We start from the raw sequence: 13,234 nt of genomic DNA on the forward strand, positions 1-13,234 counted from the left end.
GAGGGCCGACCTATCCTCGCTGCCGGTGCCGCCCCGTCCCGGCTGCCCCTCGCGAGGCGGCGGGAAGGAGGGGCAAGATGGCGGCTGCGAAGCGGCGAGTGGCGACCCGAGCCGCGCCTCGGGAGAGCGGCTGAGGCTCTGCCGGCGCTAAGGGGGTCGGCCGTGACCCGGAGGAGCGCGCCGCAGCGGCCGCTGGGGCTCCGTGCCCGGCGCCGCGGTCCCTTGGGGCACTGTAGGGAGGACCCGGGAGGGGTGTAGGGGCCGTGGGCCGGCACCGGAGGTTGAGGGGTGGCAGCGGCGGCCCCGTCGCTTACAGAGCAGTGCTCGGTGGAGCCTGGTAGAAATAAATTATGTGGAACACTCCTGCCTCCGGGAAGCTGCATTCATCCTGCCCCTCTTGGGCCCAGGAGTGTTTAAACAAGCTGAGATGTATTTGGTAGAATTAAGTACAACTTAAGGAACGTAGGTGAGGATAAGAGGCAACAGAATAGGAAAGTAGTGGAAGTTGTGAGGAAGGCTGTAAGCACTGGGACCCCCGGAGCCCTGCACTGGAGGACCATGACTGGGGGGATGATAAACTCCCAGCTGACCCTGACCCCTTGTTTGGGACTAGCTGCTCCAGCTGGATGCACATACAGCTGCGGGGCGTGATGGGATCCATCCCAGGGTACCAACAGAGCTGGCGAATGTCATTGCAGGACTTCTTTACGTTATTTTTCAGCAGTCTTGGGAGTCTGGAGAGGTCCCCATCGACTGGAAGGTGGCAAATGTCCCAGTCTTCAAGGAGGTTAAGAAGGAAGACCCTGGTAGTTACAGACCTGTCAATCTCACTTCAGTGCCTGGTAGAATCATGGAGAAGGTTGTTCCAGGAATTACTGAAAAACACTTGAGAGACAATGCAGCCGTTGTCCATAGTCAACTACAATAACCAGGACAGGTTAACAAGGAGAAAGTACTGCTTAACCAACTTAATTTCTTTTTATGACCAGGTCACCCACTGAGTTGACCAAGGGAAGCTGGTAGATGTGGTGGTCTTGGATTTTAGCAAAGCTTTTGGTGCTGTCTCTCACAGTATCCTCTGCTGATGGTGCCAACTCAGACCTAAATCATCCACAAATGCGCTGCTCACTGGAGGAGAGGTCAAAGTCCGAGGAAAAGCCCCACAGGCTGACCACAGGCCCTGCAGAAAGCAGTCAGAAACCGCAGGGACTGGAATGGCGTTGGCATCCAGTCCTGCAGCAGCGGCAAAGCCCACCTGGTTCTGCTGCTGGGCTGCAACAAGCGCATGGTGCTGTGGCACCAGTCTGGCTCCGCTGAAGATGCATGCCAGTGTCGCAAAATGGAGGGGTTTGGACCACCAAAAGAATCACCTGCAATGGTACTAGCAAAGAATGATTTAATAGGAATTTACATAAACACACAACTTCACGGAATTTGATGGCAAGGTTCACTCTATTACTTAATACATAGATGAAACATACAAAGGAAAACTAAGTTAGAATCAAACTAAGACTATGAAACCCACAATGCAAGAGGTTAAGAGAGAAACATACAAAGGAAAATTGGGTTAGAATTGATTTATAGAGATCAGGAATGTAAAAAGGTAGGGGAGACCCTCCCGTTGAGTCACAAGGTTCAAAGAAGACCCCCTTGCTTTCTAAACTCCTGATGGAGCTTAGGTGTGGCTGGATCCACTCCTAGTCCCAGACTTGGTCAACGCTTTATATCTAAAAGGATTATAATAGCACCCAGAGATTCATTCACAGCTGAATAAAGTTCACAACAGTTAACTTCTGTATAGATGAAAAGCAGTAATATACTTGCTATAAAATATTCAGGTTAGTACACACACACATGCACAAGGACACTAAGAGATATACATAAGCAAGTAAAAGAGGTATATACCTGTTAAAAATTCCCCTTGAGTTCAGTGAAAATACTCACGTCAAGTGGTTCAGCATCTTTCTCAATGGGCAAAGGATTGACCCTCAAGGAGCAGAGAGTATCAGCCCATGTGTGGTCAGCTTTCAGCGACACACCTCCAGTCTTGGCAAACCAAAGAGTTTGCAAGCTCCAAGAAGCATCCCACTTGGAGGGAGCTGCTGGTTGCAGTCCATTGCAGTGCAGGAGAGCTCAACTGGTCTCAGTACCACTGTTCATGGGTTTGGGAGATGATTGTCTTCAGTCATCAGCAAATTACTGGGACTCCAGTAGCCTTGGTACTGTTTCACATGAGTTACAATTCCAATAAGGAAGGCTCCAAGGCTGTCAGAGAATGACTTAAGATTCAGATACAGGATGCTCCAAGGCTGTTAGGAGAGGACTGAAACATGTCCCAAGATTGTCAGGAAATTACTGACTCTCCCTACTCCCATCCTCAGCCTCCACTGGGCAACAGCAGCCCTTGGTATGGTCAGTGCAACTCCCTATCTTAGCCATGCAAGAGTTCCTGGTGCAATCAAGGGATGCTTAACTGCACAACTCAATACACTTATGCTAAGGCCTACCGAGACTTCCCAAGTTCGTAGATCAGCCCAGAGAGGGGGAAGAAATGCACCACTACACCCAGCCAGACTGGTGTTTCAGCGGGAAGCACAAGAACCCTCCCTCCCGGGGCAGAGGCAAGGTAATCTCCACTGCCTTTACCTCCTCTAGATCTGACACATAATTGTTGCATTGAAAACATCCCCTCCAGGCTGGTAGTTGTGCTAGCGTGGCTATTTTTGACAAGCGCCTTCAGACGCCTGCCTCCAAGGGCTGGAAGAGGAACAAAATACAGTTTCTACTTTTATTATTACAGTTTAATACAGTCTTTGATACAGGAGAAGCAGCAGGAGCCAACATGCAAAGCAATTAAAGTCACCGGGTGAAAAAGGCCCTCAGGATGATTAGATGGTTCCGAAGCAATGGCAAAAAAACCTCTTTATTGTCTCTTACGGCATACTTATATGTTACTAAAACAGGAGCACATATCTGGCTCAGCTGGGATGTTTGCCAGTCCTCAAAACACTTAAAGATAAACACATTCCACACACATACTCGTGACTGTCTTCAGCTATATCTTCCCAAGCGTACACCAGGCCATCCTCCGACCTGACCTTGTAAAACTACTTCTTCAAAGGCTTGGCAAACATGCAGCACAACAAATTCTAACGTTCACTCGAAAACAAATGCCAGGTGTTCCGAGCTGCTCCCACAACCAGGGACTTGAGAAAGATCACTAACAGCTCAACTCGTGTAAGTAACTGCTCGTTCACAACAGTGATACAGATGCATCTCTAGGAGCCTGTTTCCCTACGTGCTGCTGCTCGATCGTGCCCCAGTGTGACGAGTTCATGGCAGATACCTAACCAACATATGACAATTAGGAGGAGGGGGCTGCTCTTTGATTTTTGTCTTTTGATGAGTCAAGTCCGTGATTTGACTAGAGTCTAGTATGCTCTGAAACCAGGAGGCCACCTTAAATCTTGTCTTTGCTGACAGTGAGAAGAGGGATGGATCCTTCAGGAAGAGGCAATGGCTTTGAGAGCAAGTCAGAAGATGAAGCTCAGCTCTTTGGCTGCAGTTTACCTGCTGCACAGAGCTGGGACCTTGGAGTCAACAGGTCTTTTCAATGTATCTATTAAACAACAAATGTAACCTTCCTCCCACTTGCTTCACACCTTGGTCATCTACTTTGCCAGCATTTTCTCCTGCAGCCCTGCTGCAGCCAAACTCGGATTTCAGCCAAAGCTGCACTGCTCCCCGCTCCCAATCCTTCTGTTTGCCAGCTGCTGCAGCTGCCCTTGCTCTTACCTATGCACTTGTGGTTTTTGAAGAACATGAGTGTCCCATGCCACGTGTCCAAATGCACCCCAATGATGGAGCCTTGGCCAAACCTCGAAGAGAAGTTGGTTTTGTCTCCTTTGTGATGCAGGAGTCCTTAAAACAAGGAGAAAAAAAAAAAGTCATTCAGTGGAAAGCCTGTGCTCCGTTAATCTATCACAACTCCTGCACTGCGAATTCCCACTGGTACAGCCTTGCTCAGTGCCTAAAAAATCCCTCCATTGCCTGATCCCTGCCCTCCCACCCCAGAGTGGGTGACATAAAGGGGAAACTTGAGGTTTTGCAATACCAGAGTGCAGGCAGCGGCACTGAAACCCCCAACCAGTGACGTGCAACTGGCAGTCCAGGTGCCCTGGAGGTTCACGCACCAGTCCTAAGGGGCCTGCAAAACGCAGGCGAGGTGAGATGCTCCAAGAGCTAAGAGCTGCAGGCAGCCACTCCTGTTATCATTAACTTGCAGGCCTGGTGGCCTTTTTGGCCTCAATCCCATTCAGATCATTTACTTCTCAACCTCTTTCGACAACACTTATGCCTGCTGCTGCCCTTCCAGCCCTCCTGCCCTCTGCCACTGCCCTGCCTGCGTTACCTGTGTAGACAGTCCCCAGCTGTCCTCGTCCTTGCCCAGCAGGCTGCAGAAGGTGTGGCGGTACTTGTCCAGATTCACATACGACGTCCCAGTTCCCACCATCTGGGAGGCAAGGCCAGAAAGAAGAACACAAGCTTAGTATCTTTTCAAGCAACAAAACACAACCAAGACTCCACCTCCAGCTCTCCCCTCTGTTTCTTGGCACAGCCCAAAACACCCAGAGGTTTTGATGAAGCCACGTCAGAGGTTTCAGGATGGACTTGAAGGCTCCCAGCTCCAGTTTCCTTACCTAAGTGAGGCGGCCCAGCCGAACTGCTGGAGAAGGTTGCTGTCCTGTTCAAAGAATACTGGACAGTTCGTGTACCCATAAGCAACTTTGCCCCACGTACCATGTCCATGCCATAGATCAGAGAAGTCATCTTGATCTCCCAGAAGTGCTGCCCGTCTGCCAGCTCTTTGTTCCCCTGGATGGCAGCAGTGCTACAGCTGTACTCCATGTGGAAGTTCACCTTGCGGTTGTCGCAGGTCAGCAGGGTGGCCGTCGACTTATTTTGACTGGTTGTCCCACAACTGGACAAAATCTGTTCAGGAAGCACAGAGGAGACAAGGATGGGCAAAGGCCCTCAGGGAGCAATCACTAAGCCAAAGCACAAGCGGACATTTGTTTTGAAGGCCTGTCAGGGGTTTTATTTCATTTTTTTTTACTGTTTAACAGGGTAATTCCTAAGCTGTGCACACTGGAGAGTTGTTTGAGGCCTTAACTATCCTGCAGTATCCCACCGGGGATGGTTCAGTGCTTTGAACCCAAAGCCGTAAGCATTAACGTGTTCCCATTTTGGCTAACAAAAGCCAGAGAGATGCTGTGGTGACCTCCATCCTTGGAGATGTCCAAAACTCCACAGGACAAGGCCCTGAGCACTCCGATCTAACTTTGAAGCTAGCCATTCTCTGAGCAGGGTTAGGACTAATGACCTTCCAAGGTCCTTTAGGACAAGGAATCCCTGGAGTACAACTCGATTCTTGCTCACCTGGCCTGCATCCAGCCTTTTGGCCAAAGGGGCTTCACCTCTCCATCTAGGAAGGTCTTCACATAATCCTCTAGGGACTGAGCCTTATTCTTGTCAAGGTCATAACCATCCAACTTAATCTTCACCAAGTGGCAAAGCAGCTCCCTGAAGAACAGGAAGATTTCAAATACAGTTATGCGAATTAACTTTCCCCAGTTGGAGGTCATTCCGTTTATCCAGGGCTGGATAAATACGCCAAGACACGCCTGGCTCTGTGTAGCACCTCGCTAATAAAACCGACCCTGCGCTGCCTCCACAGGAAAGAGGAAGGGAAAGGCACGTTCCTCGCTCTGCGTGTGCACGCGCGTCAATGCGCCAGGGGAGAAAAGCCTTGTTACCCCTTCCCATTTTAATCTCCTGAAACAGCAGAGGTAGTAAACCAGCGCCAGAATTACAGGCGTCATTAACAACCACAGAACTGAACCTCTCTGCAGACCTTTGTGCTGAGAGGCAATGAGAAGGCAGGAAGTGAAGCTTGCTTTGTTCTAAATGAATCGGCCATCTACGGAGCAGCACCCCAATTTGGTACAGAATAAGATCAAGACGACAGCGTGATTGATTCTCATTTTATCTTTCGTCACTCTCCCCTTCACCCAGCGCTCTGTTCTTTGTCAGACACCTGGGTGCCAGGGGCGCCCATCCCCAATTAGCTTTAACTGCTTTCACAACCAGCATCTGGTCTTGTTGAGAGTCTAGTCTGCAGGATTTCAGCAATTCAGCCAAGTTCCTTCTTTTCCCAAAGATCTGTCCCTCTCTTTTGGCCTCAGCACAGAGGCTTCTTAGCACTTCTCTCAGAGTTGGCCGGTGCCTGAAATCAGCTTAATTTTGCAACGCATATAAGGGTGAGATTTAATAAATGCAATAGTGGCTCCATAACCACCACAGTCTGCCACAAACCTCCAAGCTGACTGTTACTACAGATGATCAGCGCTGCTCTGAAAACAAGATATAAATACCAAAATGCTTCACTTCCAACTGCATAGAATAAGAGAAGTCACGGGTTCACTTAGTATCTAAAGGACGCAAACCTGATTTCATCATTCCATTGAAATTTCTTTCGCGGTCCCATGACACGCTTCCCTCCCTTTTCTTCATCCTCCTCATCATCAGAACAAACTCGATCTCGCTGCTCTTTGTCCTTTTCCTCTTCCAGCATCCTAAAACGGAGACAGAGATAATGTGAAAGTCATTGTCCTGGAGATTCAAGAACAGGATTGAGTATCTCTGAACAACACTCTTCAGAGCTTTCAATAGTCAGTGATAACACACGCATGAGAAGAGGGCCTTAGGGTGCAAGCGGAGTGAAGTGCTCAAGGTTAAGAAAGCTCCCAGTATTGTGTGATAGAGACCACGGGACTAATCCAGCCTTACTGTTCTGAGACTGCCATGTTCCTAAAGACATGCCCGCACAGAAGTGAAACACTTCAGCCAAGTTCTCGTCCCATTGATGCTGCTGTAGTTGGCATTGCCACAGGTAGCACAAAGAACGCACGCAGCTTAATTAGGCCAATTGATGCCCGTCAGCAATTTTGAACTACAGAACAAAAATAGGTGGCGAACTTCAGGAAAGCAGCCTACAGGTCACAGGGAGCCTGCTGAGAAGAGCTACAGATGCGTAACAAGCAAACAAGGAGCTTACTTGGCAAACTTGGCCTGAGTATGGGCTTGGCATTCCTCCTGGTACTTGGCCATCTGCTCTGGCATGGCCCTTCCAATGGCTTCCTTTAGCTTCTGTAGAGGTTCCTTCAAGCGGCCACCCTAGAGCAGTCACAGAACAGACTGAAGTTCCGCGTGGTGTGTTCCAGCCAAGACACCCAAATCTGGCAGGTCGAGACCTGGCCAGTTCTGAATCCACGCCACCAGATGTGCTGCCTGAACCATGCTCAGTGGAGGACAGCACCATGTTAGGCAGACAACAACTGTGCTCTGGAGATCAGGGCTAACATGCACACGAGACAGGGCTGTGCTGCCAAATTCACTCACCTGCTCGTAGAGATAAAGCTTACGGGCACGCTTGACCAGAGTGTCCTTACTGCATGGGAAGAACGCAGCCAGGTGGGCGTACACCCCTGAACGGACCTGGCTGTTCAGCTCCCGAGTCTGCAGCTCTATGCTGAAGAACAAGACAAACACAGCATTGACCAGGGACCTGGCAGGGGTTCTCTAAGCAACACAAATGCAACTCTTATGCAACTTGGGGAGCTGGAGGCAGGAAGAGAGGGACAAAGTACAAGCCAAACTACATGACGCTTCTTTAGATTTTAGAATCAACACACTCAAGCCTTCTATCCCAAACTATGCCTTTTAATGTCATTTCAGAGTATCTGGAAAAAGAAGAAAAGGATGTCAGTGGCCTCATTTATTCTGCAGTTCTTCCTGGCAGCTGAAGTGCAGGGGGCTGGCAGGCCTTCTGGGAGGGATGGTGGTTGCTTGAAATCCTGCTCCAAGCCCATCCCAACAGGATCGCTCCCATCCTCCACATCAGGAAAGGGGCTCCCTTCTGGGGATTCACTGAGGAACCGCTCCAGGTCTAGGTCAGTTAACGAGTCCATAGCTGTCGCTGCCTGAAGCAGGTCGTTATCACTGGCATGGCCGAAGAGCGACAGCAAAGGGTCAGGCATCGCCTCCACCTCCCTTGGGGCTGGAGTTTCTGCCAGCGAAGGAGTCGCCACTTTCTGCTCTTCATCTTTTTTCTTCTGAGCATCCTTCTCCTTTTGAAACTTCTTCAGCATTTCTTTCACACTAACAGGGCCGGAGTATTTCTTCTTCTCCTTACTTGCATCTAACACTGTAAAGCTGTAAACAAAGTGTGGAGGAGGGAAGGGAACTGAATACAAGATGAAGGTGAAGAGACGAGGATACCTTCATCCCAGTTCACTTGAGCCATATGCTCCAATCGCCTGGAAAGGCTTAGCCCCTTAACCAATTACACCAGAAAAAATATTCTATGGCCTCTCAAGGTCCTTCTGCTTATTCAGCTTGGAGGAGGCTGAGGGGTGACCTCATCGCAGCCTACACCTTCCTTAAATGGGGGCAGTGGAGGGGGAGGTGCTGATGTCCTCTCTCTGGTGACCAGCGATAGGACACAAAGAAATGGAATGAAGCTGCATCAGGGGAAGTTCAGATTGGATTTTAGGAAAGGGTTCTTCACCAAGAGGGTGGTCAGTCACTGGAATAGGCTCCCCAGGGAAGTGATCATGGCACCAAGCCTGTCAGAGTTCAAGGAGTGTCTGGACACAGCTCTTAGTCATATGGTTCAGTTTTAGGTTGTCCTGCGAGGACTCGATGATCCTTATGGGTCCCTTCCAACTTGAGATACTCTATGATTCTATGATCCTAAAGTCATATCTGAGAGTTAAGGATAAGACTGAAGTCCTGACACTTCACCTGGAACCAGATGCCCTAAACGACATAAGGCATTTTCATTTAGTTATCTCTCTCTTTTTTTAATAACTTATCTATCAGGTGTTCACTTACCCAACTTTAAATTTTAAGTTTCAGTTTCTTTTCTGTAATCCTCTACGCTTTCTGAATCCTTTTCTCCGACGACTCCTATGTCAGATTCAATAAGTGTTGCCCATGAAACAACAGGTGGTGAATGACATGAAAGTTGGATAATGTTTAATGGAACTACCCTAAATAAGATTCTACTGGAGCAGAGGAAAATATACCCATCTATCGGAAATCAGGGAGACTTGAGGACACACAACACAGCTGTTCTGCACACTTCTCTGCCTCTCAACTCAACTTCACAATTAAGCCATGGCTTCCATTTTTAAGGTCTAGAGTGTAGCTGCCCTCCACAGAGCAACTGTCTCTCCACCCATGGCCCCCTACTCTAAAGATCCAAGGTAAAGCTCTTCACAGCTGTGCAACCTGAAACCGAGGGGAAGGAGAAAGACTCGTGCAACAGGTTCAGCACCTGTGCAACTGCTCACATCAAGGACAGGGCTGCCACAGTGCAAATCTCGCATGGACGTACAAGTCCTTCCTCACTGCGGAGAGATGATGGAGCTTAAACCATCTCCACTAAGTTATGCTCTTATTTAGCTACATGCATTATTCCAGAAAGGAAGACTGGGAAATGCACAAACAACTAGTGCAGAGCAACTGAAGCAAGAAAGAGTTAGCATGACAGCAGCTTGACGCTTTTTGCCTACTAAAGCCAGGACAGCAAATACCTTTTCCTTCTGTTCAGCCTCTCCAGTATCTGCTCCCACCATTAGCGCCTAAACAGAGCTCCAAGAAACACCAACACTGCAGCTAGCTCTGACCCTCCTTGCTGGGATACTCTTGCTGTGGAGCTCTGCTCCTTCCCTGATTGTCAGCTGCCTTTTTTCTCCCACTTTGGAAGCAATGGGGATTTACCTGTGGTGTTTATGCAGCATGCACTCAAGCGACCCCCCACTGCAATAGGTACTACTGCAGCATAACAAATGCCACCTGTAACCCTGAAGCAAGCTGTCAAGCAGCAAGCATTCCCTCCTCCTCCTCTGCCTCCTCCTCCTTACCCAGCTTTTGGAAACTTGGACTTTTTGGATTTCTTCTCCTTGTCATAAGAATCATCTTCCTTCTTCATTTCTTCACCTCCATCTTTCAACTTCCGCTTCTGGAGAGGGTTAAAACCAAGTCAAAATCAAAGCAACTCCTGCTCATGGAATTGGACCTGCTCCCCCAGAGCCACTTCGGGCCCTCTCCCAAGAATTTGAGAACAGCTCCTTCCCCACCAGACACATTAAGCCAAACCCCAGACATCCATCACCATGGTTCTGGTACACGCTGTCTTCAACACTTCACAGCACACCTAGCTTTTGCACCAGAGACAGTCCCATCAATAAAGCCAAAGGGATGCCAGGTGCTCCTGCTGTTTCCCCTCATAGCCACCTCACTTCAGCATTGTGAAAAGCAGGTTGTTGCCAATAGATGCTGACGCCAAAGAGGAGCACTAGCTTCCCAGCAGAGTCTCCAGAATGCCTCAGATGAGAAAGAAAAGAACCCTCATACATATCTTGGCATCTCCATAATACTAAGCGACTTTTCAGAGTGACAAGGGGCTGCTGTCACCTCTACTCTAGGAACCAGGCAACCCCACCAGAGTCTCATCTGTGGCAGACATGTTTCATTTTACTATCAAATATGCAGACAGAATGGGATTTCAAGTGCTCATCCCTATTCTCTCCACATCAATTCACAAATCTCACTCTACTTGGAATGTCAACACACTTCCATGCAGCAAACCCTCCAAACTGTAACAGAAGTAGTAATTCAGAAAGCTGGCTTGCTGACCTTGGGACACTTCTTTTCCTCTTTAACATAGTCATCTTCAGATTCAGATGCTGAACGGAATTCCAGTGTTCCTGAGTTGATGTAAAACCCTCCATACTTTGTAGTAAGAGAAGCCGGAACAAGCTCATCGTACTGGAAATAACAGAGAACAATCTATTGGCACTGTAAGCGTTGTTACTTTATTCTGTAGCTGAGCTGCTTGGAGAATGGCGTGGGATTTGTGCTCCCTCAAGAACAGACAGGGCTATGCACATGCCTGCTAACCAGCATTCTCCTGCCATGTGGTTGCCCCAGGATCTCTCGTTCCCCAGGCCTGGCACACTCCTGGCTTGCACCCAGTTTGGGTTCTCCCCAGGTGCCAGCTCAGACCCCCCCAGGCAGCTGCCTTTAACCACCCTCACACCTGCCCCAGTACTCACTGCTTCAGAATTATCAATGAAGGAGTCAGATTCGTCGTATCCATTCCCCAAATCAATCAAGTCCTGAATACGGTCCTTTCTACGTCTCTTGCCACCCTAAACAATAAGAGATTGACAACATCTTCATCTTTCTTTTCCAGTTACCACAGGGATAGCCCTGATACAGGACACTGACGTTGGCTCCAGTGCAGAAAAGTAAATGAGACCTTTTTGCTCCTAGCAGCAGCAGAACCCAACTCGCGTTAACTTGTTGAGAGCGGAACAGCATTGCCAATTCTAAGGGATAACATAATATAAGGAAGATAAACAAACATGTTTTTCTTCAAACTTCCTAGCAAGAGCCTCCTCTTCATGCTTTTCTTTTTCATCATCATTAAAAGGATCACCACGGTCTGTCTTCTTTACAAATAAGCGAGGAAAAAACATCAGAATCAATCCTGTCACACTGCCACCAGAAACTATGCATTAAATGCATCACAACTAGAACATCCAGGCAGAAGCTCAAATAAATCAACCTTTACTACAGTATTCTGAGAATGTCTCCAGGTTTTGGGTGCTCTCTCAGCTAGTTCCGTACCTGTCTCTGCTTCTCCTGACTCTCAAAAAAACCCACCTACCAACCAAAGAAGCATGAAGCATCAACTGACTGCTAAACAGCAGAGCAACAGTAAAAATTAGTAGAATCCAATCAACTTTCTTTTCATAGAAAAACACCCATAAGACAAAGATCAGATGCTACAGAAGTTTGCATGCCATTGTGTCCTGAGAAATGGCTTTCAACAAAACAGAATTGTCAGGCAACGCCTCAAAGCGCCACATCCACCACACACGAAGAGATGCCAGCCACTAAGGTGGAAATGTTCACGTGCAATAGGGCACGGTCCCAAAAAACACACAGCCACCTATCATAGAAGCATCTCTCCTTTTGATGCTCTTTGGAAAAGAGCTCCTCATAGCTCCTAGCAAGCCACGTACCAAAAATCAATTTAGATCAAGCAATTCCAAACAACACGAGCATTACGTCCCACACTCTGCCACCAACACATCACCTTTCCGATGTGAGATTCCAGCCAGGGCAAGGGACTGCAACAGTGTGGCCTGACGACAAGAACCCCTGCCTGGAAGCCAGTTCTCCTGACTGTGGGATGCCTGACCGCTCTCCTTCCACCTCTCAGCACCTCACAGCTAACACACAACCAACTCTCAAAACACCACTAAAACAGCAATACTGAAAAAGCCTTTGAAATCTCCAGATACAACACAGGTTCCCCACAGGCCACGAGGACACTTACCTTGTCTTCTGAAGAACCACCTTTTACCTTCTCACAACAACTCTCCAGAAGATCTGGGTAAAAAAATTCTGGACAACGTTTTTGGTCCGGCTTGAAGAGAGTAAGTTCAATTCGAACAGTTTTTGCAGCTGGTTCAGGGTTCTGGCACTGCTCTCCATTGTCTTTCCCAGAGTTCACAAAGCTGCTGCTCGGTGGACCATGAAGAGTGGTGAACGAAACCCTGCGTGGCTGTGTCATGGCTATGGCCAAGTCTTACCAGTCTGCCCCAGCTGCACAGATACAGATTTCACTGTCTGGTTAAGGATAAGTCGGGACGTTGGCAGTGGAACAAGTCATTTAATTCCAAAGTTTTCTCAGGAAATGACAAATGCCCACGCTGCTAGCCCTTGCTGCAATCATTAAAGAGAAAGAAAGAAAGGAAGAAGTCAGTCTTCCAGCCAGAATTCCCTCCGACGTTGACAGCCCCCCACGCTGTCACTTCTGTCCATCCCCAGCTCTCCATCTCCACACCGCACCACTCCATTTCGAAAGGCTGAAGGAAATACAGCTCTCGAGGAAACCAAACGACCCCACCAGACTTGCTGGGACACGGCCCGGCAGCCCCGGGCAGAAAGGCCGGCCTGGGGCTGCACCGCCCCGGGCCAGAGCTCCGCTCCGGCCGGCAGCTCTCCCCCTGCGCGGAGACCCTGACACCCCCGGCCCGGCCCCGGGCCGAGCACCGGCGCATCCCCGCTGCCCTCCGATCCGCCCCGAGCAGCC

The 13,234-nt window shown here is 49.0% G+C and overlaps 1 protein-coding gene across 1 annotated transcript; it reads right to left on the bottom strand.

Annotated features, from left to right (window-relative positions):
* Positions 1–3,839: 3,839 nt before the first annotated feature.
* On the bottom strand, positions 3,840–12,943 carry LOC126034302 (ubinuclein-1-like). Its single transcript, XM_049791852.1, has 11 exons — positions 12,476–12,943; positions 11,184–11,279; positions 10,765–10,896; positions 9,990–10,087; positions 7,462–7,591; positions 7,118–7,236; positions 6,507–6,635; positions 5,440–5,583; positions 4,801–4,992; positions 4,412–4,513; positions 3,840–3,921 (listed from the first exon to the last, which is right to left on the bottom strand). Exons 1-9 carry the CDS (start codon positions 12,710–12,712, stop codon positions 4,938–4,940), a joined length of 1,140 nt encoding a protein of 379 aa, XP_049647809.1. The 5' UTR covers positions 12,713–12,943; the 3' UTR covers positions 3,840–3,921; positions 4,412–4,513; positions 4,801–4,937.
* Between the last annotated feature and the right edge of the window lie 291 nt (positions 12,944–13,234).

This window comes from Accipiter gentilis, chromosome 33 (assembly GCF_929443795.1).
Source record: "Accipiter gentilis chromosome 33, bAccGen1.1, whole genome shotgun sequence".
NCBI lineage: Eukaryota > Metazoa > Chordata > Aves > Accipitriformes > Accipitridae > Astur > Astur gentilis.

Coding starts and splice junctions, on each gene's coding strand:
- LOC126034302 (XM_049791852.1), bottom strand. CDS start 12,712: ATGACACAGCCACGCAGGGTTTCGTTCACCACTCTTCATGGTCCACCG. Junction 10,088..10,764: donor AGGAAAAGAAGTGTCCCAAG/GTCAGCAAGCCA, acceptor AACCCTCTCCAG/AAGCGGAAGTTGAAAGATGG. Junction 5,584..6,506: donor CAATGGAATGATGAAATCAG/GTTTGCGTCCTT, acceptor CCTGTTCTTCAG/GGAGCTGCTTTGCCACTTGG.